The 27,493-nt window shown below is 43.0% G+C and overlaps 1 protein-coding gene across 2 annotated transcripts in view; it reads right to left on the bottom strand.

Annotated features, from left to right (window-relative positions):
* Positions 1 to 1,700: 1,700 nt before the first annotated feature.
* The window catches only part of sema6bb (sema domain, transmembrane domain (TM), and cytoplasmic domain, (semaphorin) 6Bb), a 159,621-nt gene continuing 133,828 nt past the window's right edge, over positions 1,701 to 27,493 (bottom strand). For both annotated transcript variants that reach the window (XM_074667894.1, XM_074667893.1), the window contains exon 17: positions 1,701 to 8,837. In XM_074667894.1, the coding sequence (XP_074523995.1) occupies positions 7,930 to 8,837 (908 nt within the window). In that variant the 3' untranslated portion in view covers positions 1,701 to 7,929. The remainder of the gene's footprint in view (positions 8,838 to 27,493) is intronic.

Below are 27,493 nucleotides of genomic sequence, written 5' to 3'. Positions count from 1 at the left end.
ATAAAAATTAGACAAATTACTCACATTGAAGGTTTATACAGACATGTTCCTGAGCTTTTTTTTCTATTAGTAACAGAACGCTGACAATCCACTCCATCTTATCCTGCGAACTTCCATGTTTTTTAATGAGTTTTGTTTTGTCCACTTTCCTTTTCTTAGGTCCGTTCATCTTTACAGAAGGGCTGATGGGTCAGAGGGTAAAGTGTAAACGTGGAGTAATAGGCCTACACTTCACCCCAACAAAGCCAATGTCTCTACAGTGCGCCATCTAGTGGGAAAACATCAGAATTGCAGGGAAAATAAAACATTAACAAGGTTTATTCATTTAATTTTTTCAAGTTCGGTGGGCCGGATTAAAACGTTTAACGGGCTGCATGTGGCCCCCGGGCCATAGTTTGCCCATGCCTGCTCCAGGCAGTGGAAAAGAAAGACTGACAGGTGTGATGAAGTCACAGAGAACGGTAAGTCAGTCAGATCAGTCATGAAGGCACATGGGATCTGCCATGTTACTACCAATCACTGGAGAGGCTGAGGGTCCAGTTATATCCCTGTGTAGGTTACTGGAGCAGCGGCAAAGTTTTCTCTGAGGGGCAGGAGGAAATGTTGCACCTCAGAAAAAAAAGAAAAGAAAAGAAGAAGAAAATAAATTACTACTCCAGAGTTTCAAACAGTCATTTGTGACTTTACACAGCTACATTGTAGTGTTTGACCACACATACTGTTTCGGATTAACTCTTGAGTCAAACAGAAAGTGAGTTATGGTCAGTCACACGGAAAGACATTGTTCTGGATTGTTCTATTTCAATACACCTCCTTCTGAGGGGCGTGACCTCTGTTTTTTAATTTTTTAAATTTTTGTCTAATTTTTACAACTTACCTCAGCATGTGTTGCAACCTACCCTGGTAGTGGGGTAGGCTGTAACAAAGGACCACCATGTATTAAACATCACCCGGTGAGGTCTGTGATATTCTTGCAGAGGTTTGAAATGGTGCCATTTTTAGTAAACAAATGTGAAAACTTTGCATTCAAGTTTGAGAACTCTGACTCAAAAATTCAGTGAGTTAGAGGTGCTGAAGCAGAAAGTGTTACAACCAAACCCGGTCTCCCCTACCCTTGCATGATTTGTTTTTGGAGCCATCATTCTGTTTTCAGTAGCTGTTAGGTTAATACTTAAGCATCTGAACATCACAGCTCAGGCAGCCCTACCTCCTACAGTACTGTCTAGTCTATTTCTCAGTTTGGTTGGATATGATTGTGTTACATCTCTAGCAGACTGGGGTGATGAGGCTGTATCCCTTCATCCTGGTGCAGAGAGATGGCCAGCACTGCTTCAGAATCACTCAAACTGGTCATACAGGCATTGGAGCCAGATTGCTTTCTTTGTGTTTTAATGGAATAAAAGTATAACCTAGATTAGAGTGTTTAAACCCTGAACTTTTTAGTGTGTTTAGATTTTTTACCCGCTGTTAAGAATAATTGAAGTTTCATTGTGATACTTTTAAACTGAACACTTTCCCCACACAAACAAATTGATCTCGGTAAGAGACCAGAGTGGTTCTGAAAAACAACAATTTCAGGTTTAATAAAATTCACTGATAAAGTTTCCGATATAATGAAGTTATAAAAAGAGAAATAAAAATCAGTGGGAAAACCAAACACACCGCAGTCATCAAAGATACATTAAAGGTTCAATGTCTGAGTGGTTTATTAGAATAAGAAAGTTGACACAGAGCAAAGTCTCCATGCGGAGTGACAGGCAGAGCTCAGGACAGTGTGGACATGATGAACAACTGCTGCGTGTGGAGTGTGTCTGTGTGTGTGTGTGTGTGTGTGTGTGTGTGTGTGTTTGGCGTGTGTGCAGTGTGTACAGTGCAGTTGACAGAGGGTGCATGCACATGTTGCTTTTTTTTGCATGACAACAGACAAATTTGTTGGCGGACACAAGCACACACACACTTGTGTGTACTGTACAAATTCACACGTCGCTACTTCTGTACACACACAGAGGCTGTGTCGTCATGCAGCTACTGCACTTAAATTACATGAAAGCATCAGGGTTATGTACATGTAGCAGGGACTTGTGTTGTCATCTAATGACTGTCTGCGATGAGGTCCCTGGGGCAGCAGTGTGGCAGGGTGGAGGGGGTGGGGCCTCTGGTTGGGGGCCCAGGACAGCAGGGTCCTTCACAGTAGCAAGAGACTCCACTCTGCAGGAGAAATTTCTATTTTTCTAAATCAACCTGTGCGAGTCCATCCCTTCTCTTCTTCTACTATCCCCCATCCAATCAAGACACAACACCTCAGTGCTGCTCACAGCTTCATTGTCACTGTCCGTATAACAATAATAATAATAATGATAGTCATCAGGTTCATTGTCTTCATCAAATCTGGCACACCAGAGGATTATAATTGAAATCATATACAATAATATTCCATATAATTTCAAACCACAGAAACAAACAATAGAAAACAAACATGACAGAAAATGATCAGTGCTGACTAAATACATCTACAGCTTTACAAAAATGCAAAGGTTGATTCCGTTTTCGACTTGTTTTTGTGCTTTTTTCTTTCAGATGTCGGCCTCCTAAGTGCGATATTGGGATTATTACAAGTCAGCCTCCGATTTCTGGACTCAGCGGGCACACACAGTACAGAGGATCACTGCAGGGTAAGATGGCAGTTATTGGCTGGGGAGGGGGGCATTGCATCACTTAGGCCACACGGCACAGACAACCCCAACACACAAAGGCATGGTCTCTTTAATAAGCACGCACACTCACGACCTGATACACCAGAAAACGAGACAGACTGACTGGGTCATGAGGGCTGGATGAGAGCTTCATGGGGTATGTGTGTGTTGATATGTGCAGCATAGGGAAAAAGACAGAGTGTGTGTTTGTGCAGGACTGAAGGCAGTGTGAGCTACATTTAACACAAATTAAAAAAAAGACCTCAAACAGAATCATTTCTAAGCAAAAGAAAAGCAATTTCTTGCATGAAAGGCTCTGAAAATGCCCCCCAAAATTTGTCACACGTTTCAGATTTGACACGAAGTACAGCGGTGTTTCTGAATTACTCTGATTTCTGTTTCTGCCACTGACTCATATAATCAACCGGCTAGACTTGAATAGTTACAAACGGGAGAAAAGTATGACTCAGGCTTGCATTAGGTGGACATTTCAGACGTGCATGTGTGTGTGAGCTTGGATTGTGAGAAGAATAGAGACAAGGCTTGAAAGAAGATGACAAAGTGCAGCTGTTGAACAAACAGGAATGGGAATGACAAGAAGAATGTAAAAAGAGGGGGATGATGGCTTTAATAAACAACAATCTGACCATTAAGTCACACCTATATTCTTCAGCTGGCCTGTAATGTTAAACTAAGTTCATCAAATTATGCTGTCAGCCAGATAACATCATGTACAGTACCGTTCCTCGAACCAGTCAGTGTTTGGCCTATTTCAAGCCTGAACTCTGTTTCTGAGCTTAATTCAATTGCATCCCAAATTTGGTTAAAGGGCTAGCAGTTTTTGTGTGTCTGCATGTGCGTGAGTGAAGAGGGGTAAAGAGTTGGTTAAATGTGAACCTCCCTCTCAGGGCTGATGTGTCTGTTGTAATCTTCTCAAGGGCTCATCAGGCCATTAGAGGGCCGGGAATGTACTTTGCCTAATCAAGCATGTTTAGCGAAACACCGGAGGAGATGCAGAGCGAGGACACGGGTGGCTGGGCAAGCCGGACGAGACAAGAGAGACCTCATTCAAACACACACAAACACACACACACACACACACACACAAACAGAGAAACGCAGCACTCAGGTCACAGCAGAGATGAAGACAGAGAGATGGGGCTGGTGGATCGCTCCGTATCCTCAATACTAATGACCTGTTTCAGGGTGGAATGTGTAAAGAATACACTGTACTAATGTGGCGAGGCTGTATTGCAGTAACATCATGTTCGCTCGTCTGACCTCCCCCTCTGTCCTTGCTTTCATAAATCTCTTTCACTGGCTTGTCTCCTGCTGTAGCTCCAGCTCTGCCTGTGAAGTTTTTACTGCTGGGTATTGAACCACAGTACTGTTTGGGTTCCATCCGAGACGGTTTTGTTGCACAAAGCGTCAAAACCTGTCAACCAGTAAAGTAAAACAAATCAAACAGGTCTCAAACTGAATCAAAACTGTTTGGGCTTTTTACTGAAAGTCCTGCTTGTGTGTGGACACATTTAACACTTGTTTCAGATGATAAAAAAAAAAAAAAAGATCTCACAGAAAAAAACATCTTTATATATCTCTCAGAGAAAGATAAAAAAGTAGTTCTCTGTAGTTTTGTCATGAGTATCAAAGTGTTTTTCTTTCCTCACCATGCACCACATTTAACATGTTGAGTTCCAGTGACATCATCCACTGGTTTCTAAAAAGGCATTTTGAAGCCCACGGCAGCTACCAGATTAGCTGCCTCCAGCTAGCTTTCAACCATGCTAGAAATAGTCCAAAGAGGAGGAGCTGAGGCTGTAGCCTGGTCGCACCAACGCATGTACTTGTCGGTCAGATCAGCCACACTCCAAATTGTGGATGGCCTGAACCCTCCCCATAGGATAAATCGATTAGGTATATGAAAAGTAACCCCCTGTATAAATATAGACCAAAAGCAAATTTGTACCAGATGCAATTTACCTACAGGCTCTTATCAAGCAGAAACCACCTAAATTTGCAAAATACACCATTTAAAAAGCTGATCTTAACGGGACAAAAAAATAAAAATAAAATAAAAATCATGTTTCCGGCTTGGTTCAAAAAATGGTTTTGATCACAGTACCTCAGCAACATGTGGGTACATCAAGCTATAAACACTGAGGCTAAAGGCCTGCCTCAACAACACCATTGAAATTTAGGTTGAGTCTGCATTTCTATTATGGCATCATCAATCAGCATCACAACAGCCGTTCAGAAAACAGTGGGTGATGTTACAAAGACTATGTCCATGATTTATCAAGCCAGTGGCTCTGATGGGGCTTCTGTGGCTTTTGGACTCAGCCCAAGTGGCCACTTAAGGAAATGCAGTTTCTTGCACCATTACCTCGACCTCATTTCCAATTTTTTAAAAAATATTTTACCTCTACTTATTTATTTATTTGTACTATAGAGAAACAATGAGTTCATGTTGAGGATATTATTGTGATACCATTACTTGACTCAGGCAAAAATGTTAACTAAGAATTGCCTTTCAAAATAAATGTGGTGGATGTGGTGTACATTTGTTTTCCTTATTTACATAATTTTGAATTCTTTTTCTGGCGTCAAGATGAAGTGATGAAGAGATGCATCATTTCACCTTTTTTGTTTGGATCCCAGCCAACTTTGTAAATCTGCTGTTTGCAGCTGTGCTAATTGGAACAAGTCATTTTCTTTCTCCTTTTGATTCAAGAATTATTGCTGTAATCAGTTGCAAGATGAAATTAGATTTAAGAAAAATAAGAGAACAAATTGTAAAAAGTTAAGATTATTTTTTAGAACTTTTCTTTAAGATGGAAAATAACAGTAGGTAGAGTCAGATACAGGGAGAAGCGGGTGAGAAATAACACTAGAGTTGTTTTGAGAGTCCAGGGCTGCTGCTTCGAGAACTGTAGCCTCTATGCAGGGTGCATGAACACAGAGCAAAACCAGCACCCCAAATTAATCAAATTTTGGTTGTAGAAATAAAAAGCAAGAGTTGAAAAGTGTTGTACAGAAGTACATTGCCACTATGAATGGAGAAAAAGCATTTTGTTCAAGAAATTGTTTATTTTAAATGTAATTTTTACAGCTGTAAAACTATGAGATGACATAGGGGCCGTAGTGATGAACAGTGTCCTGGAGCTTTTCTTGACACACTGTGACATTCTTGTTTGTTTTACTTTGTATCTACAATCTGACCCAGTTCAAGCAAGCACACGCAACCTTCTCCATTATACCTGCTGGTCTTTGTGTAAATCATAATGAGCTAAATGTAATATATAGCATACACTACTCCCACTCAGGGCTCTCACAGTGTAAGCACAGGCTTGTGAATGTGAGGCAAAGGGCTGCTGCACAACTTTAATGGCTCAACAGAGGGAAAATAAATCAGAAGATAGTGGAGATAAGAGTAAAAATGGATCAAAGCTGTTTTTGCACTCAATATGAGTCACACATTCATGAACAAAAACCTGGAGAGACTCACGCACACAAGCCGACAGAGTGACGTACACAAAAAGCACCACTACCTCCACCAGGCTGTGACCCAGATGAATAAGAAAAAGCTATCTCTAGATCTACATTTGAATCGAGAACGGATGAGAACAGGCGAAAACATCAAAAGATCAGATAATGGTGTGAAAGAGTAACTCCACACCCAAAGTACACCCATGCCCATCTGTTTTCTTTATCCCACTTTTGTTGTGAAACACACAGAGAGACAGAAAGGAGTAAAACCACGAGGGATGAGCATTGTGGCAGTTAGCTTTGCCCCAGCCTCAGCCCCTCGGCTCTCTGGGCAAAAAGATGTGAATAACTGGAGAGGTTGAAGGTACGAGATGCCCCGTGTTGGGGTTGGTACACCTCACATGTCGGATGGAGCCGCTGTCCTCCTTCATTGATATTCTGCTGGGCTGCGGTGCCGGGTAGGTCCCTGACTCTTAACGGCTATTTGTTGCCGCAGTCTCCTCCTGCTTCGGGGGGCACAAAGAGGCTCAGTGTCGGGCAGAAGAGGCTGAATGGAGCTCCCAAGCGGCCGGGCCTCACAGACAGGCAGACAGTCACAGCTCACATTCCCTTCTTCCAATGGACTGCGGAGCCCCAGGGGTGGAGGTGGGGGGGCCTCAGGTCAGGTCAGACAGAGCCGGGCATACTGAGAGGCAGATGGGGGGGATAATGGAGAGGAGATATTGATCCAGGACCCAGCTCTCTCACAAGTCTGTACACTTTAGTTTGCTCTGCTGAGAAAACGTTCTAACCAGAAAAATCAGAGTAAATCATCCTTTTTGTCCTTCTTTCTTATTATTGCTTTCTTAACTTCACGATGGCTCTCTGGAGCTGCTTCTGAGGTACTGGGGATATCAAAAAACCCACAGTGGGAGTTGTCACCAGTTACTGGTCAACCATCCAAACCTCTGATTGCTTCACACATTGAATTTTCAAATAGACACAAAATAAAACTCATCTCTGTGTAATTGTTTATAAAAAAGGTAAATTAATTTCGACATGGACCTCATCCTTACAGGAGCTTCATCATATAGTTATTCTTCACAGTCAAGACGGGACACTGGTTGGGGTTGTTGTGGCCACTCACAATCATAATCACACACAAACACAAGATCTCATTCGCACACTGCATGATTCATTGAGAGTCACTGCCCTCTGGCACGGCTACAACAGTTTTAGTCTCATCTGAAATCCATAGTAAAGCACATTGTTGTCTGCTGGATGCCACAGGCACAAAAAACAAAAGCAGAAACAAAACTTCACACTCAATAAAGATCCATGGTGTCAAAACGATGAACAGAATGGCAGAGGGAGACCTTTCACATGTGGCGCTGCGAGTGGTATTGTCATTTCTTAAAATCCCCACGAGTTCCTGTGTGGTTCCTGTTCCTCTACACCCCTCTCTGTACCTCGCTGTTTGTCAAAGTCGGGCTCTGTGGGTCGTACCACTCAGAGCAGAGGGGTGCACCTCAGATTAAGAGCAGAGGAATGGAGATGGGAGTGGTTTTCTCCTCTTTTTCGACTCTCTCCTTGTTTTTTCCTATCGCTGTCTCTCTCTTCGGTCAGCTGAATGACGTCAGGACATTGAATGACAGTGAGAGAGGACAGACGGGGTAAGGTTTGACTGGGACACTGAGTCTGAGGGGTGGACTTATTCCAGTCTGTTGATTGGAGGGAATGGGTGTTCGGAAAGAATTATGTACTTCCCTCACTGGCCACTAGGGGTGCGCTCGCCCATGTTCTTCCCCATGAGGTGGCTGAAGTCCGCCAGTTCTCCCAGCCCTCGAGGCCCGTGCATGTCAGGCCTGATGAGGCCCTGGCGTTGAGGATGGTATGGCGCTCCGTTGTTGCTGTTGTAGTTGAGCGCCTCGTGACTCCAGCGAGGCTCCCCATAGTCCATGTGAGGAGTGGGAGCAGACACCACCCTCCGTCGGTCGGGGGAGTCCTGCGGCGTGGCAGGGTAGATGTATTCTCCTGCTGAGTTCCTCAGGTTGCCGCTGGGACGACTGCCACCGTGCTCCCCTCTCTGTGTGGCGAGGATAAGGTACCGCTGGCGCTCTGTGTGTGGGGGCAGCATAACCTCTCCTTGATCCTCTATCCGCACCATTCCTCCCCCTCCTCCACCTCCGTGCAGAAACTTGGAGCTCAGGTAAATAACCGAGTTGTTAGGGCAGGGAGTCCCAACAGCTGTGAGGAAGGTCTGGCTCTGGTCCCAGTCTGTGTCGGGAAGACGCATGGCTCGTTTCTGCTGCAGGGGAGTCTGCTCAGGCGTGGGCAGCAACCCGGGGTCCATCTCTCCTTTAGGCCAACCATTGGGCATGACGAAGGGGTTGTCTGCCTGTGAACGCCGCCTCTCACCACCACTGGTTCTTGTCACACTCATTACTGACCCGCTGCGGCCCTGCCCCAGCATGCTCTGCTCTTTGTCGCTTTTGCGGCGAGCACCGTTGGCTCCTGAACCTCTGGAGTGGCGGTGGCGATGACTCATAATCCAGCAGACAGTCAAGCCAGAGAGGATGGCTCCTGTAGCGAAGGCTGAAACTGCAGACACCACCAGCAGGTTTACAGACACCAGGCCATCGGGCTCGTCCATGAAGCTCTCCTGCAGCAGGATCCCTACAGACAGACAGAATCACAGATAGCCATCAGTCCACTGGTGGAAACATGTAATAGCGTCAGTATTTCCAGTAATAAACAAGTGGGAGTTAACAAACAGCGAGACAAAATAGCCTATTTCCTCCCCCCTTTGTGGGTGGGAATCGTTGTACGCTTTCCAGCCAAGGTAACTCTGGCTAATTGCCTTCATTACGTAAAGTGGATGGTGATTTTAATTGCTGTAATAACTGTCTGCCTGATTGAGAATAGCTTTCACCCTTAACATGTTTCACAACATTAGTTTTATGGAGAAAGGTGCCAAGTCTGGCTTCAGTGGAGGGTTGAAAATGAAAGTTTTTATTATTTTTGTCATGAAAACCTGTTTTACTCGCATCTAGACGATGTCACAATTATCAGGTTAACATGTGGCATTTGCGAAGCTGAATGATTCACAGCAAACATACAAAAAAACCGTATCCAGTTTGTTTTCTGTGAATTTTTACTGTGTGGACCTTTAGCTGAACTAAGTATGCTGTTATTTTCTTCCTGTTCTATCTAAACGGCAAAGTCTTAACAACAATGGACATAAAGCGCAGTGGTTTTAGATAAAGGGTACCATATCAGCAGGCAGGACTTTCTTTTGTATGAGAACATTAAGTGAACTCCCTCAGAGAGAACTGTTTATGCATTATTGAAGATATGAATACAGCTCGACCACAGCACAGGCTGCCATGGATCAATTAGGAAAATGCCAGAAGAGAAAGTTGTGCTTTGCTGCGTAAGCTCCTGGGACCAACACCAGCGGACACAATGAAATTGTGCCAAGGGAAGCAGATTGTAGAGAATAAGATGAAGAAAAGAGGAGAGTGTTACACACACACAGAAGAGAAAGATAGCGTGAGGGAGAGAGAAAAGTTGCCTAAAGCCAAGTAGAACATTTGGGGCCTTAGACAAACATGGTAATAGTTGTTAAATTACAACACCAATAGCAGTAGAGGGAGGACTGTCTGCACGAGGACAGAGAAATAAATCTGCTCTCACAGAAAATAAATGGGTGTCATTAAAAGGCACTGGGAGCCAGTTACTTTCTAACACACATCACTTAAAAGGTGAACAAGAGAAAAAGTCAACATAGAGAAAACAGCGGCTCTTTTTAAACAAACATACATTTATTAGCAAACAAATTCATTTGAATGAAGACCAATGGAGCCGATGTGGTTGAAAACTCACAGAGCCTGGTGGGTAATTAATGCGGCCTGTGGCTTGGCTTATTTAAGTCTCACTCCACACATTGACACTAAGCTGAGAAATAGCAGCAAAAAGCCTGTAAGAGGCTCCTGCACTGCTGTGCTGTGCTAGAGGTGATCTTTACAAATTAAAGAGACAGTTTACATACACCACTGAGAGTCCACAAGCTGCTCTGTGCTAATGTATGCACAAGCACTGACCAAACATTGCGTTTCTATTGTCATCTCCAGAAAACCCTCAAAGTACATGTGCCATACATTCACAAAAAGCATGGGAACTTTGGACAAAACTGAAAGAGTCCTGGTATGAGCCATCCATTAACACCAATTGGCTAATCATATTGTGACATGAGGGCTGTGTTATGTGGTGGTTAGATCACTGTAACTTTCTCAGCAGCACTGTAAGCTTCACCGGCAACAAAACAGTTTCTTTTTACTCAGTCACATCCCAGACTAACCAATCAGAGGCCTGCGCAGATGTCTCATTTTTTATCAACTCAACTTTAAACAGTTCAGGACTGTGGAGAGACCGTAAACCGCTCATCATATCCACTCAAATACATGAAATGACTATTGCATATAAATTTTATGAAGTCCTGAAAACTATCAGACGATAATGCCCATCATGTGTGAATGAAGCAGTGGCGATAGTTGCACTTGCATAAACTGGCATCATGTTTTGTTTAAAACTATTATCTGCAATTTGCCTACTTAATTGTGAGAATACAGTTTAAAGTGTATTTCCATGAGCATTACACAAAACTGGCATTTGATTTGCAACATTAGCCCCCTCTGCTGAGCAGGGATAATGGTTGCACCCCATGTTGTGTTGATTTGTAATAAGCTCTGCATAAATACATTAAATTGGGTGTATTCTTCTGAGCCCATGTGCTATTTATCTATGAAATATGTTAAGAAAACCTCCATTTCTAATATTTAACAATCTTGAAATAAATATTGACTTGCTGTAACAGTGTTTTAGCACATTTAAGGTCCCATATTATGCAAAAATCACTTTATTAAGTCTTTTAGTGAAATTTGTGGGTCTTTGGCTTTCCTCCCAGCCCACAAAATGTGATATTTAATGACAAAACCTGTACTTAGTAGTGCTTGTGAATGTAAAATCCTGACCTGAAACGAGCTGTTTGGATTTTGGGGATTTGCCGACGTCAGGGATTCCCTTTTTTGACCAATCAGGAGCAAGTCTGACCTGATTGGTCCACCGGAGCAGATACCCCCAAACCCCCTTCCCGCGGAGGAGAATACCAAAGTTGAAGAGCCATCACTGCTCTGTTTTTGGCTGTAAACAGCCACATAGTTCCATGCACAAGCTTCCCATCTCAGAAGAAGACAAGACTAAGTGGCTAGAGTTCATTTATTAAGGAAATGTTCCAGCTACACTCAGTAAAACTGTGCATGTGTGTGCTAGTCACTTCACAGCCGACTGCTTTTCCAACTTTGGACAGTACAACAGAGGGCTAGTGAATAGACTGGTCCTGAATCCAGGAGCATTACCAACCATCCACAAACAGACCTCAGACCCTGGAAATGTGAGTATTTTAAATGCTGTGTGCTGTGGAGCAGATGTAAGAGCTTTTCCTCAGTGTCCCCCCTGTCTCTGTGTTAGCTTCAGGATGCTAATCAGCGGTGGCTCATTTACATATGAAGGTCACGCCCCCTAAATCAGAGCGTTCTGAACAGAGGGGCTATGAGAGCCTGGAAACAATGCTGCTGTGCTTGATTTATTGGCTTTTTGGACCAAAACATGTAACTACCATTTCACGAAGACATCAATGATCCATATTAAACTGCAGAAAAGGAGCAGAATATGGGACCTTTAAGCTTTGTCAGTGCTATGATATCAAGCTCTGAGTGCAGCGGTGATAGTTCGCATGCTTGATTTCCGTGGTTAAGCATTTTATTTGGATAACTGTTCCTTAGAAGATGACTTTTCTAGACCCAGTATGTACTGTATGCCTGGCTCATAGGAAGAGCATACACAACCACTTCCAAGATTACTTATTTTCTTCTTTTATAGATAAAAAGTTTGCATGACAGAACTTTCTCCTGCAAGCAAACTAAATTTCTTTGTAACTGGTGCAAACAAGGTAAAATCACCTCTGTAAGACTTCAGGGGTCCTGTGGGATTACATTACTCTCAAAGCTCACAATAAGGAAACAAAAAATATAAGGAACAGCCAATAGAAAAAAAAATTGAATTAATGTCAATTCATACATGTCATACATCTTAAAAATGCTGTATTATACTGTTGCTCTGCCCAGATTTTCTATTTTCTCAACAGTGCTTAAAGAGGGCAGTGACAGTGATTGTTTCAGCATAGCCCAGCTACCCTATTGATAGTTCAGCTCGCACATTACTTAGAGCCATACACAACAACAAAACCAGCGCTGGTTGGAGTGAGATATCTCACATTTGATTCAGCCGGGGGCCTAAAGGGGAGCTGGACTCCAGAGACCTTGTGTAATAATTAACTAGAATGATTAAAACAGACACCTATCCATTGTTGATAACAACTGTTTTTATGGCTTCAACATTAAATCCTATTCTCCTGTCAATGTGAGTCCATACTCTCAATAAGGAGGCAGATTCTATTGACTGAAACTAGGCATTAATCAACCCGCCTTCCTGGTCAATCAATGTCCTTTTCAGCACTAATTAGTCCTTTAGCACCAATCTGATAAGCTGAGTGATACACGTGGACACAGGCCTTACTTACAGCCTGATAATTATATGACGCACACAGTTCAGTTAAGTTCAGCTTTAGACAGTACTTCCAGAAATACCATTGTACTCCATCGAGAGAAAGGATTGAGCTTATTTTCGAATCATATTTGTTTTTAATTTTTCTGTTTGCTTAATGTCACGACACTTCCGTCACTCATTTCCTTTTAACTCCTTTTCTCCTTGCACTTCCATTTATTCATTATGACTCTTGAATATTAATACAAGAGTACAAAACCTCCATTTAATTTTGATCTAAAATTGGATTTCTCTGAAGATTTTTTTAACTGGAGTAAGTCCCTGCGCATGGTTTGAATTATACTTTCTAAAGTGTTTAAATAACCGACTATTAGGGTTTATTTCAAAGGTTAGTGCTACCCAGCGGGATGTAAAATCTTGATTGCTTAATCTTTCCAAAATTGCTCCATGCACAGATGGCAGATTGTAAGATACAATGTCATTAAAATCTGTCAGCATCTCTCGTCTGTCTTTTCCTGGAGCTGTCACACCCGTGGTTGCACACGCTAACCTGCACAGACTTCGTGTTTTCATTTAAGCAGCCATGTTTCTGTGTTTACATTGAATTTGGCAGTTGCTAGTTAGGCACTCGTTTTTCCTTGAGCACACTGTTGGCATGTCTGCTGCTGCAGCCTAAACACAGCTCTGATTCTTGCTGTATTTATTTTCAAGTTCCAGGCCAATATTCAATTTAGAAAGACTGCCAGGTTCAATTACATTATCGCTCCTCTCCTCGGTAAAAAAGCCCGTACTTGGGGGAAGCAGATGCGCCACAAAGAAAGGCATTTGGAGGTTACTGGCGTGTTCATTTACAGTATCCACACACACAAACAAACAAACAAACACACACAAACGCTGGAGGAGTCTAAGGGGTCAGGTAATGAATTGATTCAATAAACCACAGCCTTGATGACTTTGTATACAAATATGAAGAACTGCAACCGCAAAAAGACATCCAGAACAAGTCAGCAAAACCACAAATCTCTGCTCACACACATCACATCTGGAACTGCTCTCCTAGAGGTTGGAGAAATTTCTCCAACATGTTCCTCAACTGTGGTCCAGGGTTACTGTGTGGCACTTCAGATTAAATTCTGCACGGTGCAATAATACCACTGTAATGTGGGTGCAGGAGAAGAGGTCTTGACAAGAATGTGTGTAAGGATGCCGGCAGATTTCTTTTTTCCATATAATAAAGGCAGAGTGCCCCCCCTCTCAAACAATATGCTTCCTTAACTTTTCCTGACATGCACATGTCAATGTGATGATTGTAATTTTGCCTTGTGGTATGCACAGCATCTTTTACAGATTTCCATGAGCAAAGATCTGAATGGACTAGGTGGAGTCAAGGTGCTTTTTGCTTGACCCTGTTTAGGCTTAATTTTACCTTTAAACTCAAAACACAACAGCTGTCGACAAACAATGACCAACTTGAAGCCAGTGGTTAGCAGTGAGCAAATTCAGCCAAGGCTACTTTTTCTGTGTGCTGCATTGTTCACAGTCCAGTTGGAAACTTGAGAAGCTAGCATGTGTTTAAATTAAATTTGAGGCAAATTGGCCCCTCTGGATCTGTCTTAGAGTTAATGCTGTCATGTCTTGATTAATATCACCCCCTGCGGAGCACCTGTTTGTGTCTGGTTAGTCTCAGTTTCACTGTAAATAGTAGGTAATCCAGAACCTTTGTTGTGGATTGGAACCCAAAATAAAACAGATGCTCTCATGATTAGGCTGCAGTTAACCCCAGGCTCGTACTGAAGGTCTGATGCAGCTTCCACATGTAATCTGTATCATTAAAATCACTGTTGGAGGCTCACATTAGCCCCACAATGGAAAGAATCCGCAAGAAGTCAATTTTTCCTGTATGCCGGCTGCGTCCTGCGTCAAGCTGAATGAAATACAACAAGCTATATAGGAAGTGAATTGCTGGGTGGAATGAAGATCCGTTGTTTTTCTAAATAAAATCAGTGAACAAAGAAATGTAACTTGACTCTTCTTTGACAGCACAGTCACACTAGTAGTAAATGTAAACACTACATCACACCCAGTGACACGAGGTCGCAAAAGTGAGCAGAGGAATGAAGGTTTGTGTTATTACTCATTGTAGAAGGAAATAACAATTCCAAAAGCACTTGACCACTTGAGCGTGCAGTGTTACAGGCAAACACATTTAGCTTGTTCTCGCGCAAAGTCCAAACAAGAACGTGAACCCATGTGAGCTTCTACTCTTGCGAGTGCCCTTTCTGCACCCGGCACCGGAGCCAGCCGCAGCCTCTATCTGGATCTGATGTGAGTAGCATCCACACAGAATCTGGACTGCAACCGTTCTGAAGCCAATGTGAGCGTGGCGTAAGTTTCATGAAGTTTGCCTTGTCTGGGGAGAAGAAAAATTATTTATTTTTTAATAAGTTAGATCCACTATAATGCATTTGAGGAAGTCAGGAAATCAATCTGCTGATTGGCTTTTGTGACAGTTAGGCTGATTTGTTGCACTTGTTGCATTTGTTTGTTTGTTTTTTTTAAATCTCAAATGGATTGTAAACTGCAGCTGCATTCAGATATCTGTTTCGAGATGAATAAATCATCTGATAGAAGCCACTGAGACGGATAATTTTTCACCACAGTCCAGTAGGACAGAGATGCATTCTCCATTTTTATGCACAATCTGTAATTAACCTTGATAAATTAACCTCATGCACTTAAAAGGTGACAGCCGATGCAGCAGCTTCCACGCTCTGTCATCACTTCCACTTTCCCATCCTCAATCCTGCTCATATTAAAGCTTAATAGAAGCCAACGGGCCCGTCTGTCAGCCTGACGCACACCGAAACTGCTTGTCTTGAGGCTTCCAGCTCCAATTACAGCGTAACAATCGGAGGAGAGGAAAGGAGCGAAGATTAGAGGAGAGGGATTTCACAGAAGTTTCTGGACAAGGGTGGAGAAATGAGGAGGAGTGAACACGTGACAAATGAGGAGGAGACATGAAACACAGTAGGTGAGAAGATGAGTCAGGAAGACATGGGAGGAAAAAGATTAAAGGTGAAGAGAAAGGAAAGGGAAAAATAGACCTAGTTAGAATTAAAAACTGATAGAGGTGGGCTGGTAAAAGCATCATGGAGAGGGTATTTTCTGTAGTCCATACAATCTGAACTTTAAAAATGAATTCTATTATGAATGCAACAGTTTGCAGTCATATTTAAAAGTACAAAGGAGTCTGAACAAGGATTCAATTTTTCTTTGGTACTCTGTTTCCTTTGTCACTAACCCAAAGTCATGTGTTCTTTTACACACTGTATCATCCTTTCCTCTCTCCGATCCCATTGTTAGCTGCTAATCCTCTCTCTGTATCCCTCTCTCTAACCCAGCGCTCCTTTGATCACAGAGGGTGGCAGCATGATGGGAGTAATGGCTTAAAAAGTAAAGAAACTTTCACTCCACTCTTTCAAATCAAGGTCGTTCCTGCATGATCAAATTTAATATATCCACGCGACAAAATGATGTTTCCGTAATACAGCAAGTGTGACAGCTGTGGTCCTGTTAATCGATGTGACTTTTTAGCGGCTGCCTCTGAGTTTTCCCTCACGTCTTTCCCGCTCTTGTTCCTCTCTCTGTTCTGCCGGTGAGTAAAGGAAATTAATGAAAAGCCTTGCTGCCAGTTGTTAAACAGTTCCTCTGATTGGAACACTGGCAGGAAACTCTGTGTATCTACACAGGCCATGCTGGCAATTTGGCGACACTTTCCACAATGGCCTTGTGAACATGTGTGTGAGTGTGAGATAAAAGACAGCAGAGCCAGATGAAGTGGAGCAGGATCATTTTCAAATCAGGATCAGTGGTGTTGATTAGAAGCACACATCCAAAAGATAATCACACTTTATTATGACTGGGGTCCAATTTTAATAGTTTTGGCTGTCATTTCTGCAGGCTAAGACGGCTCTGTACTCATCAATGTGATTGCTGTAAATTTAAGAGTTGAGCATCACCACAAAAAAGTCTGAAGAGAAACACAAGGGTACAAAAACAACTGTAAACTATAAAGATGGGCAACACAACAGCTCCCCAGGAGTGAGGCTGAAAAATTTGGATTAGAATGAAAACAATGTTTAATGCCCTGACCAACAGCGCTATTGAAGAATGGCAAAAAGAGATGTTAAAACTAACACTAGTCACTGAAATTTGGGTGTGGGAGGTCACCTCATACTGACCGAAGAATCTGTTCCGACGTACACTATGCTAGCTTGTTTCATGAGTAAGTTAAGTTTTTTTGGTTAGCAGCAGAGGCAAGATGTAACTCTTGTGGCTTTGCCAGACAAACCCTAGTATACGTCAGTGGTGGCTGCTGGTCAGTCAAGGAGGGGAAGCTCATTTTTTATGGCCTACATCATAAATTTGTTTATTTATTTAAACATAAATTCTACCCTCCATTCCTTTTCAAGTAAATGATCTGTGACCCTGTCGTACAAACCAGGCGTTTTTTTCCAGGGATTTTACCAGCGTTCTCTCGTCTTCTTTAAAAAAGGTAAACTTGCTGGGGATCGATAAAGCCTCCAGATCAGTTCAGAAGAACTGAGAAGATGCTCCGGTGGAGGGTTATACTTCAAGATCACTGACTGGCTCATTTCACTGTCAATCTAAAAGGGATTCTGCCTCAGACAGATCATCCAATCATCATGCAGAAGCCCAGCGTCCAGGCCAGCCCACTGCCTCATAAACCCCCATGGATGCTGAGCATCTGATGGGCGGGACAAAGCCCAGCGTTTATCCAATGACCGTCCAGTTTCTACAGTGGAACAACCCACTCTACGCTGAAGTCAGAAGACGCTCAGCATCCAACTGTGTTAAAGCACTGAGACACTGCGGGGATGAATGAGAAGGAGGTTGAGCCAGTTACCTGTGATAGGAGCTGATTCTGAACAAAAGATGAAGGAATTCTAGCTCATATTTTGTCAATAAAATGTACACACAGCAGAACATATCACCACTTTTTTTGGGGATATTTTAGGGGAAGCTGAGCTTCCCTTCCAGGCTTAGAGCAATCGCCACTGATACATACTCTGGCTTAAAATGGCATTGCCTGCACAAGATGTACCAAAAGAGGCTGTTTTGGCTTCACTTTTGGAGAGTGGGTGCTGGCAGTGACACACTGTCCATGTTTACATAAATGTAACGAGAGAAATGACAAAGAAAGTTGAGGAATAAAATATTTTAATTTCACACCTCATTTAATTTGTAGGTAACCAAAAAGCGTAGGGAAAAATGTCTTTTTCCAGTGATATGACGTATAAACGCTATTAAACATTAACACTCGGTCACATCGTGGAGACAGTTGACAGTTTCTCTCTAAAAGGCAGCACTTCAAAAATCCACCCCAATCTGGATTTTTGCACACAGAAAATCAGTTGGCAACAAGTTTAATTCACTCCACCAGGGCTACAAATGCCAAAGCGAGAACGCAAAAAACCTCAGCCTCAGTTTCGACTCACACTCGGTTCCTCTGCCTGAAGCCTATAAGAAAGTGGACGCCTTTGCTAACACACCAGCAAGACTCACAGGCTACAGAAAGTGTGTCCTTTGATGATCCAACATCGAGCGCTCTTGCATCAGAGATTAAGGCAATCCCTGCATCAAGGCAAAATATCCAGGACAGCATCTTAAGCTGTCTGTGCGCTGCAACAAAAGTGGTTTTGGGGAGACTGATCAGCGGGGAAACAACCTCCCCTCTGACTTTCGACAATGGCTTTGGAAAGCTTAGTCTAACATTATCTATAGGTAACTGAGTTTGACATCTGACATAGTTTTTCTATTAAGTTGTTTGAGTCTTCCAAGTTTTTGTGAGTGTGTGCTATGATTGTGTCTCTCTCCTGTTATCTTTATTAAAGGTGCCTCTGCACTCCGTTTTGTGAGGCCAGTCTGAAATAGTAAGACTCAAGGATTGCATGTAACACTTAAACCCAAGTGGCAAAACCTTGCATGCTACAAGATTAATAATTAGACAACCTATAAAGATGAAAGCCAAAACAACTGCAAAGAGTCCATGCAGCAAAAAACTAAAAAAAAATGTTGTGAAAAGAAACTCATGAAAACACCACAAAAAGAGAAAACAACAACAAAACCTGCGTCCACTCCTCACTTACTCTTTTAATCATAGTGGAAAGGTGTTAGCCATTTCAGAGAAACTAATTGAAAACTATTTGAGTTTTCCAACAGTTCAATAAGTTTCTTAATGAAAAGCCATGAAGGGGAACTTTGTTCACTCTGGAAGCAGGAAATACATGTATTCGAAACAGCACATCAAAACAGAACAAAGAGACTTCAGAGCATCCCGGCGGACCTGTCGATGCCACGAGAACACACTTCAGAGCTTGATAGGTTACGACTGTGTCGGCGTACAGCCACTGATCTGAGGGGCTTTCATCTTCACAATCCACCATTTCTCTGCATGTTAATGTGTTTATGTGCGCAGTGACGGCGGGGATGCACGTGGCAGAGCATGTGCAATGAAGTGTGAATAAATGGGAATAGACGTATGAATATGTGCGTGTGTGTGCGTGTGTGTGTGTGTGTTAATAAGAGAGTGTGAGCATCCTCTGCACCCATGGCTCAGTGATTTTGCTCATTATCCTCCTCTCTTTTTCTGGTGTTGTTAGACTGCAGGCTCTATTTTGTATCTTATTTCTTCCAGGCCATCCTCCTCCCTGCTTTCTTACCTCTTTTTATTACCTCTCCCGTTACCTTTCTTTCAGCTAATAAATTATACATCTCACTATTTCTACTACTTCATCTCTCGCTTTCACACCCAAACATGCAGCACACCTCATGTTGCGAGCTGTGACGCTAATCCCAGTGTGTGTTTGAGGATGGGAAGAAGCTGAAAGAGAATTAAAGTGCCTCCAAAAAGAATAAGCAGGAATGCTGCGGACTCCTTTCGTGGACTAAATCTTGCTCGCTTGTAAACCGTGTTTACTCTCGGGATGATTGTAAAACCATTTACAGTCCCACCCTGACAGCATTTTCAGAGCTGAAAGAGTTCTGCACGACTCTCTGGTTAAAAATGAAAAAATAAGAAAAAGAAAAAGATAAAAAAAAAACAGCTGTAGCTCCTGAGGGCCAGTCGGACGTGCCTCCCCTGCTCTCGCCTGATCAATATGTTAAAACATTTATGCACAACAGCCATGTGCTAGCAATTAAAACACCATAAAATCTTAGCCAAAAACCCTTCTGTTAATAGATTCAGGTCCACAGCTGAGTGTATTAGTGGGGGCACATCAGGCTTAAAGCTGGCCCCGTGTCAGGGTTTGCAATGATGGCTGAATAATTACATACCTGCACGTCTCTCCCCTCAGTCTGTACATTCCTCTCTTCAACTTTTAACAACCCTGTGTGTTAAATTTTTAACTCTCCCAATTTCATCATTTTCTTTCTCCCTTTTTGCGCTTCAAGAGAAAAATCTCTGCTTGGGGTAAACAAGGTAGGTCCAGAGATGGTGTGTTAAACCATCAGAGGGGGTCTGACTCTCTACTGCAGCTATGTAATAAAAGAACAACAGGACGTGTTGTGTTTTTTTGTACACGTCAATATGTTTTTTTTATGTAGCTGTCAGGAATGTTCCTCATTGACTTTGCAGATTCAATTATAACAGGAGACTTTTTTTTTTTTCCTCCGATCCGGTCAACCTTCAGCGAGAGGCGGCTTAACAAAGACCAAGTCTGTGAGCAGTTTCCAATCCAAACAAAACAACTGGGCTGTGGCGGATGCTGTGGTGAAATAAATTGTTTTCCAGAGAGTTTTGTGTGCGTGAGTGTAAGTGTGAATACGCACATGTGTTGGTTTCATAATAGTTTTTTTTCTCTTTTTTGCTTCATCCCATATTTTAGAGGAGATGGAGTTGGCTCTGCTTTCGTCCCGTAATTGATATTCCCATTTTAGGTGCAAAGCAAACTGTGGAGAGCGGTAATAAATATGCACATTTATGTCACAGGCGATAAATTGGAGTGCAGGTCCGCTAAGCGTTATTCGAACTATCAGCCCAGAGGCCTCATATCTTTCGATCCCAAATCACAAACCAGACAATTTCAGCTAAATCTTTCTCACATGCAACATCCGAGCTATGTGTGCTGCTAAAGTATTTCACCACACACCCACCAGCTGGACACACATGCCAATTTGTTTTTATGTTAACACCCCAAGAGTTTGAGTGTTGGACCTTTTCCTGATACAAATTTCTGGAGGTTTAACGGAATGATTAAACCATCAGGTCTCATGTCGGTGCTGCACGCCATCTGGGCGCCTGATGGAAAGGAAACTCGCCCCGTCCATTCGGCTGCCCTCCCCCCACCCTGCTCTGTTAATTTATACACTGCCTTTAATGAATTGTCTCCGCTGTGACATGACCAAGCCAGGGCCTTGCAGGTGGATGTGCAGGCAGGACACATCCTGGGCTGAACGATTGCTCAGAATCACAGCGGCTGTCAGCTGACCCAGACTAAGGAGAGTTTAAGGAGATCGATCGCGAGATGGTGCGGGAAACCCACGAGGGAAGAGATGGGAGGATGCTGATAGACAGACAGAGAAACAGAACCAGAAATAGATATGTGGAAAAGTGAAGTGACATGCTAAGAAAAAGGGGGGAGTGTTAGGCGGGAGACAAACAAATGAAGTGAATGAGGCTGAGACAGAGTGCAGGAGTGTTATTGACGGGCTGTGAAGAGGAGGAAAAGTGCTGTTTGATGCTGGGAGTTTGGGGAACTCTGTGTAGTCGATTCCTGTCTGAATGATAGACACAAAAACAATCCCCACTGCTGTGAGTGGAGAGTAGTTACAGTACTTCAGGATGTCACACTGCAGGACTCTCTGCTGAGGCATCACACAGCGCCTAAAGGTCTGCTGGGACTTTATTGGGCAACTATTACTCAGCAGCAGCCACAGAGCAGCCCCAGGCCTCTATTCTTCTTCAGATCTCTGCGCGTGTGCGTGTGTGTGTGTGTGTGTGTGTGTGTGTGTGTGTGTGTGTGTGTGTGTACTGTATGTGTGCTGGTGCATACGTTTTGCCAAATTCTTCAAATGTCTGGTGTGCAATTTGGCAGATAGCGAGCCAACCCAGCGGATTTGGCTGATGGTATTCACGGTGGTGAGCAGTGGTGTGTAAAAATGCCCCAGGTTTCATCGCATGGTGTTTAATGTCCTGATCTATCATTTTCCATCTATTAAACAAACACAAACACACAGTCACAAACACCCGCCCGGATGTAGTCATTCTGTCTGAGACATTTGAATAAAAAAAAGACCCATTAATCCAATTAAACATGGACATCAAACACGAGTGCTAACACTTAAAAACAAAGCAAGACTAAAGCTGCTGGCAGATTTGGTTTCTTTGTAAGATTCCCAGAAAGTGTTGACAGTTCTGTTGAAAATTACGCTGGATTTAGTCAACAACCACTTAAAAGTGAAAAATTAATTAAATGTGGTGTGATTTTAGAAAGATTTAATGTGCTTGCATTCAAGCTACCAAACAGTGTTTTGGTCTTCATTAAAAAAACAGTGTTGCTTTTTTATTAATCCAACAAGATGCTTCCACTCATTTGAGATGTTCAAGCTTTTCTTCGTCATAATAACAAGACACCACCGTCATATCTCTGTAGAAACAGTTTGATTCAATGTTTAGAAAGAGAAACTTTGTTCTATTCACTAATAACTTTAAGGTATAAATAGTAGTTTGATTTTTTCTTTTTGTTATACTGGTCAAAATGATCTGTATGTCCCAATGGCAAGTAATACATGATGTTTTCTTAAATGAGAGCGAATAATATCCGCTATCCACAGCAGGAGAAAACCCAGGAAAACATCAGCCAATCACATCGATTAGGATCCAACCTGTTCACACGATGCCCCTGACTTAATGTGTGTTCCCAAGTTAAGCGGTGAACAGGTTTGTACTCAGCAGAAGAACGGCAGAGAAACTACCCATACCCTGATTACTGGTAACCACTCCTCCAGCTAAACAGAGCAAGAAAAGAAAGACAGAGGCTTTATTTTCTTTTTCTGTTCCCCTGCCTCTAACTACTGCTCCTCTCACTCGACCTCGGGCCTGTCCCCTCTGACCCAATGAGGTACTTGTCTCTGGGCTGTAGTCTGGATCAGAGTCTAATAAACTCTCTCCACAGGGACTCTGACAAGCAAAAAAATTGTGATTTTTAGTAAGTCCTAGAGAAAATGTACATGTACTATTTGTTTTATAGCTTTACTCCTGATATCATGTCACAGGTGAAAGTGGATAATGCTAGCATGACGGTTTGAGTACTAACAAAAGTCACGTTTGTTTTTTAGCTTTACGTTTCAACGTTTTGGTGTTTCCTTACCTCTAAATGAGACATGACTCAACGTAGTGCAAAAGACAAAATGATGTGCTGAGTCTGTCTTTCAGTCATTCACAATCATAGTCGCTAATCAGCAGCACTCATTCGTGTGAGCGGGGGCGTTGCTTTGGAGGAGCTCCAAGGGGAGGGGGAGGCAGAGTCCTGATGAGATGCTACATTCAAATTCATGCTAGTTTTTCAGGACTGCCAACCCTGCCTTTAACGCCTAAAACTGGGCTCTGTAACAGCCAAATGTGTGTGGTTTGTTCACATTTGAATAACAGGGACCTGGAAACACTGGAAACAAAGCAACACCTGTTATCAGACACTTCCGCATGTTTGTAGCATGAAAATGAAAAAATAAGTTTTTCCTCAGACACAGAATGCTTTTTAGTCAGTCGTGTTAAACCCAAACTTTCATGACAGAAACATTAAAGGTCAATGAGATCTATAAAGAACAAAACAGGAGTTTCTATTCATCGTTTTAATTCTCCAAAGCTGAAGTTTTCCATTTTTTCAATTTTTATAACCACAAGCACTTTATGAGCTGTCACAGCTGCTGAGGGATCCTGACTGCATTAATACGAGGTGAACAGTAACCGCTTGCATCATTAAAAAGCTCTCAGATGCTTCCAGACTTTAAAGGACTCTCAGATGCTGTGACCTGCTTTGTTGGGTTAAAACCTTTGATGTACGGGTTTGAGACAAAAAAAAAGGGAAAAAAAAAAAGAATTTTCAGAAAGTAACTTTTGGCAATATTTATATATAGATACAACCTTCACCACCCAAAATTTCTCCTCGCCTAATCCCTGAGGGAACTTTTTCCACACACACACAAGCACATCTATCAACAAGGGTTGGAAGCTCTCAGAGGGGTCTACAGGCCCTCCTGTGTGTTTCAAGACTCCCTCTGATGCTCCTGCTGTTGGGAAGGAGATGTGAGGAGCAGAGGGAGGATACAGAGGAGGAAAGAAAGATCTAAAGCCCTTCATGATTCCCTCTACCTCGCCAAGCTCTCCTTCGGATGAGTCTGCTATTCATATCTTCTTTGAGCTCGCCCTGAAAACTTCCGTATATATATCTATGCTGTGTTGCATTTCACTGTTTTCCTTTTTTTGTGTTTCCAGCGTACACACACATTTGCAGCGGTCCTCGTATTTCATCATTCAGGCTCTGTATTCAGCAAGAGGATCAGCCCTCTGCTTCAAGCCTCTCAGAAGCTCCCGTCGGGTGAGAGAAACGCGTGAGTTAGAGCTCAGTCTGGCATCTGGGGATGCTCACATCACATTTCCTCCCGATCTGCCTGTCTTTTCTTCTCTGTCTCTCTGCAGGAGTGACAGCAGCGGGAGTTAGGAAAAGGAGGAAGGAAAGGGAGGATGACCGTGGCGTCAAGGTTACTGAGCCCTCTTTTTGTCTGCAAGAGGAGACCACATCAAACTCCATAAACTAATGTGGCAAACGTTCCCCTTCACTCACTTTCGTTCCCATTTCCTGTCTGTCTCTGTCTCCCAGCAGGGGGTCGAGCTTCAGGACAGCACATTTATCATGAGCAGGCTTAAGGCCCTGTGCTTTAACTAGCTGCCATGTAAATACAAAGCAGCGTGTCGGCTTTATGGGTCCCCCCTCCTAAGCTGCAGCGCAATTAGAAAGGAATCAGATGAGACCACAGCTGTAAATTTGGCAACAAATTTTCTTTTCCCGCACAAAGCTTCTCATAACCAGCAGAGACAAAGCCGGAGTTGGTCCTGGCTCTGCGGTGATCGTCATGATGCCACAAAAAGGAATCTCCAGTCTGCTTCTCTCCCCTCATTGATGTTTCAGTGGACCACAATTACTGAGTGATTGCATCCCGCTGCTCCACCAGTCAAAACAGCGCCTTTCTTCAGGAAATATTTTCACAGCGCCATAATTGTTTCCATCTGTAGCTGCACTGTGGCAACACTGGCTGTGTCATTACGCCTGAGTGAGTTCACAGCAAAAAACAGAACAACTAATGTGTGTGTGTGAGAGTGTGTGAGAGTGTGTGTGTGTGAGAGAGTGTGTGAGAGTGTGATATGGTGTGTGGTTGAAAAACCTCCCATGCTTTTATGAAGACAGACGAAACAGAGATTTGAGGAAGGTGTTGGGATGAGAAGAAATGAAGCGGGACGTGTATCTGGTAGCAACAGCATCACACACACCTCCACACCACCACCAACCTCCTTCTCCTCCTCCTCCTCCTCCTCCTCATCCTATTTGATGGCTGGTTTAACAGAGTTGACTTTAGCTGATGAGCTGTCTGAGCAAACACAATTTGACTCGTCACCCCCAAAAGGCATGCAAACAGCAAAACAAAATGAGGCAGTGTTTAACTCATCGCTGTCGAGAATCAGCCGTCTGGCATTTCTGAGGCTGCTGCAGGGTTCAGACCAAACGGTTTAGAAGGAGGACCCTTTCTCTGAAACCTTTGTTGCAAATTAAAAGAGAAAAGTCTGAGGTTTGACAGACCATTTAGCCCAAGTTTACACTGTAACTGATCTGCTGTCAGCAAAGAGGTCACAACCTGGATAGAAAAAACAACGGCAGCCAATCAACACGTCGTGATAACCCGCCGTAAGTGGATCTGACTTCTTACGCCGTCTGTCGACGCCTGGGCCAAACTTGACTCATTACGCTGTTTACAGGAATGGTTAGTATTACCTGTCACATGCCCGCTCACACACACACAGCACACGGCACACAGCGCTCAGAGTCAGTTAGGTGATTTCTGTCAGCAGGGGAGAGTTCTACTCAAACATCATTAAAACTAAATCCAGCATAAATCCAGCTGCAGTTTGTCACGCTGGCTGAGTTGTCCACTGCGGAGAGGTTGCTAATTTTGGGGGCGTACACACACACACACACACACACACACACACACACACACACACACACACACACACACGATTTAATGGCTTTATTTCCCTGCGAGCAGAATCACTAGTTCAAACTCTGGGCACAAGTGGGTGTGACCAGCTAATCTTTTGCAATTTCAGAGACCACAGGTGCACAGTAAAGCTGAAAAAGTGGCTGAAGTACAAATTAAAACTTTATTAGAAGGAGGAGTACAATATCAGGCAGGTGGGTTTCCTTCAGCCTTCCCTAATAAACAATCACATCAAGTATGACACCTTACTAATGAGTTTGGAGATGAGGACCAACACTCCAGAGGTGTTGATTCAGCTCTCTGAATGAGACTTTGAGGACAGATCACCTCCATTTTTAAAATACACGCCTGATTTTAATTGAATTTTTTGAGCTGTAACCATCCCATCTTAGACAAAAATCAAAACATAACTATCATTCAACCAAGATCTATGTGTGTAGCCTGGGCCTTATATTAGTTCAGTCAGACAACTCACGTTTGAATTGTTTATTTAGCAGCAAATATATTTTATGTTTGGCGTCCAGGCTCCGGCCTCATCACCCCTCACAATAAATTTACATGGTGACATTGAGGAGTGATGAGCAAAACATACTGAACATAATCCCCCCGGAGCCTGCAGGTGGTTGCTGGGGTGATGGTGGGGGCAAAGAAACATGCAGCATTACAAACGCAGGGCAGCCAAGGCATTGACAGGCAGAGAGGGATGAGAGACTCCCGGTTTAAATAGACCGCCCAATTGAGAGAGTGTGATTGCAAGATGGTTATGACGTGTGAGACACGTGGTATGTGTATAGCAGTGCTGCTCGAGTTGACTGCCTGAACTAGCTCGTGGGCTCGCCCCATTTATGCCTCTTGGCTTTGGAGCTCCATGATTACACCCAAAACCATAAAAATGCAATAAAGTTTTTTAGTACTTTGAGACACTCAGTTTGTCTGTGGTAAAATCTACTCAGTTTGAACTGCTGTGGAAAAAGAGCTTTTTCCCAGCAGGAAAATGGTGTCTGGAGATTTAAGGGAAACACACAATGTCCAAAGATCACTGCTTAAGACGCAGCTTCTTTACTGCGGTCATCTAACTCAGCAGCATAAACATGGAGTCTGTCCTATAAATACTTTATAAGCCTGAGATGTTGTGTGTCTGTTTGGTTAGATTCACATTGCTGTGTGAGAAAGTGATGTGAGTGTTCTCGCTGCTTGACCAGAGTGTAAAAATGCCTCCTACATCACATCTCTCACACAACAAGCTGTGGATGGAATAAATATAACTGCAGCTGCTTTATGATGGCCACGGAGGTTTAATCAAAAAAGGTTTATTTTTAAAGCATTTTCCAAGAATTGATTTTTAAGTGAGTTTAATAAAACAGTATCGCCCAAGAGGGGGTAATCTAATACTCTTCATCAGTAGCCTGAGG

This window comes from Halichoeres trimaculatus, unplaced genomic scaffold (genome assembly GCF_033239565.1).
Source record: "Halichoeres trimaculatus isolate MK-OKI-2021-1 unplaced genomic scaffold, fHalTri1.1 fHalTri1_scaffold_4, whole genome shotgun sequence".
Taxonomy (NCBI): domain Eukaryota; kingdom Metazoa; phylum Chordata; class Actinopteri; order Labriformes; family Labridae; genus Halichoeres; species Halichoeres trimaculatus.
This window is presented reverse-complemented; position numbering and strand designations above follow the sequence as displayed.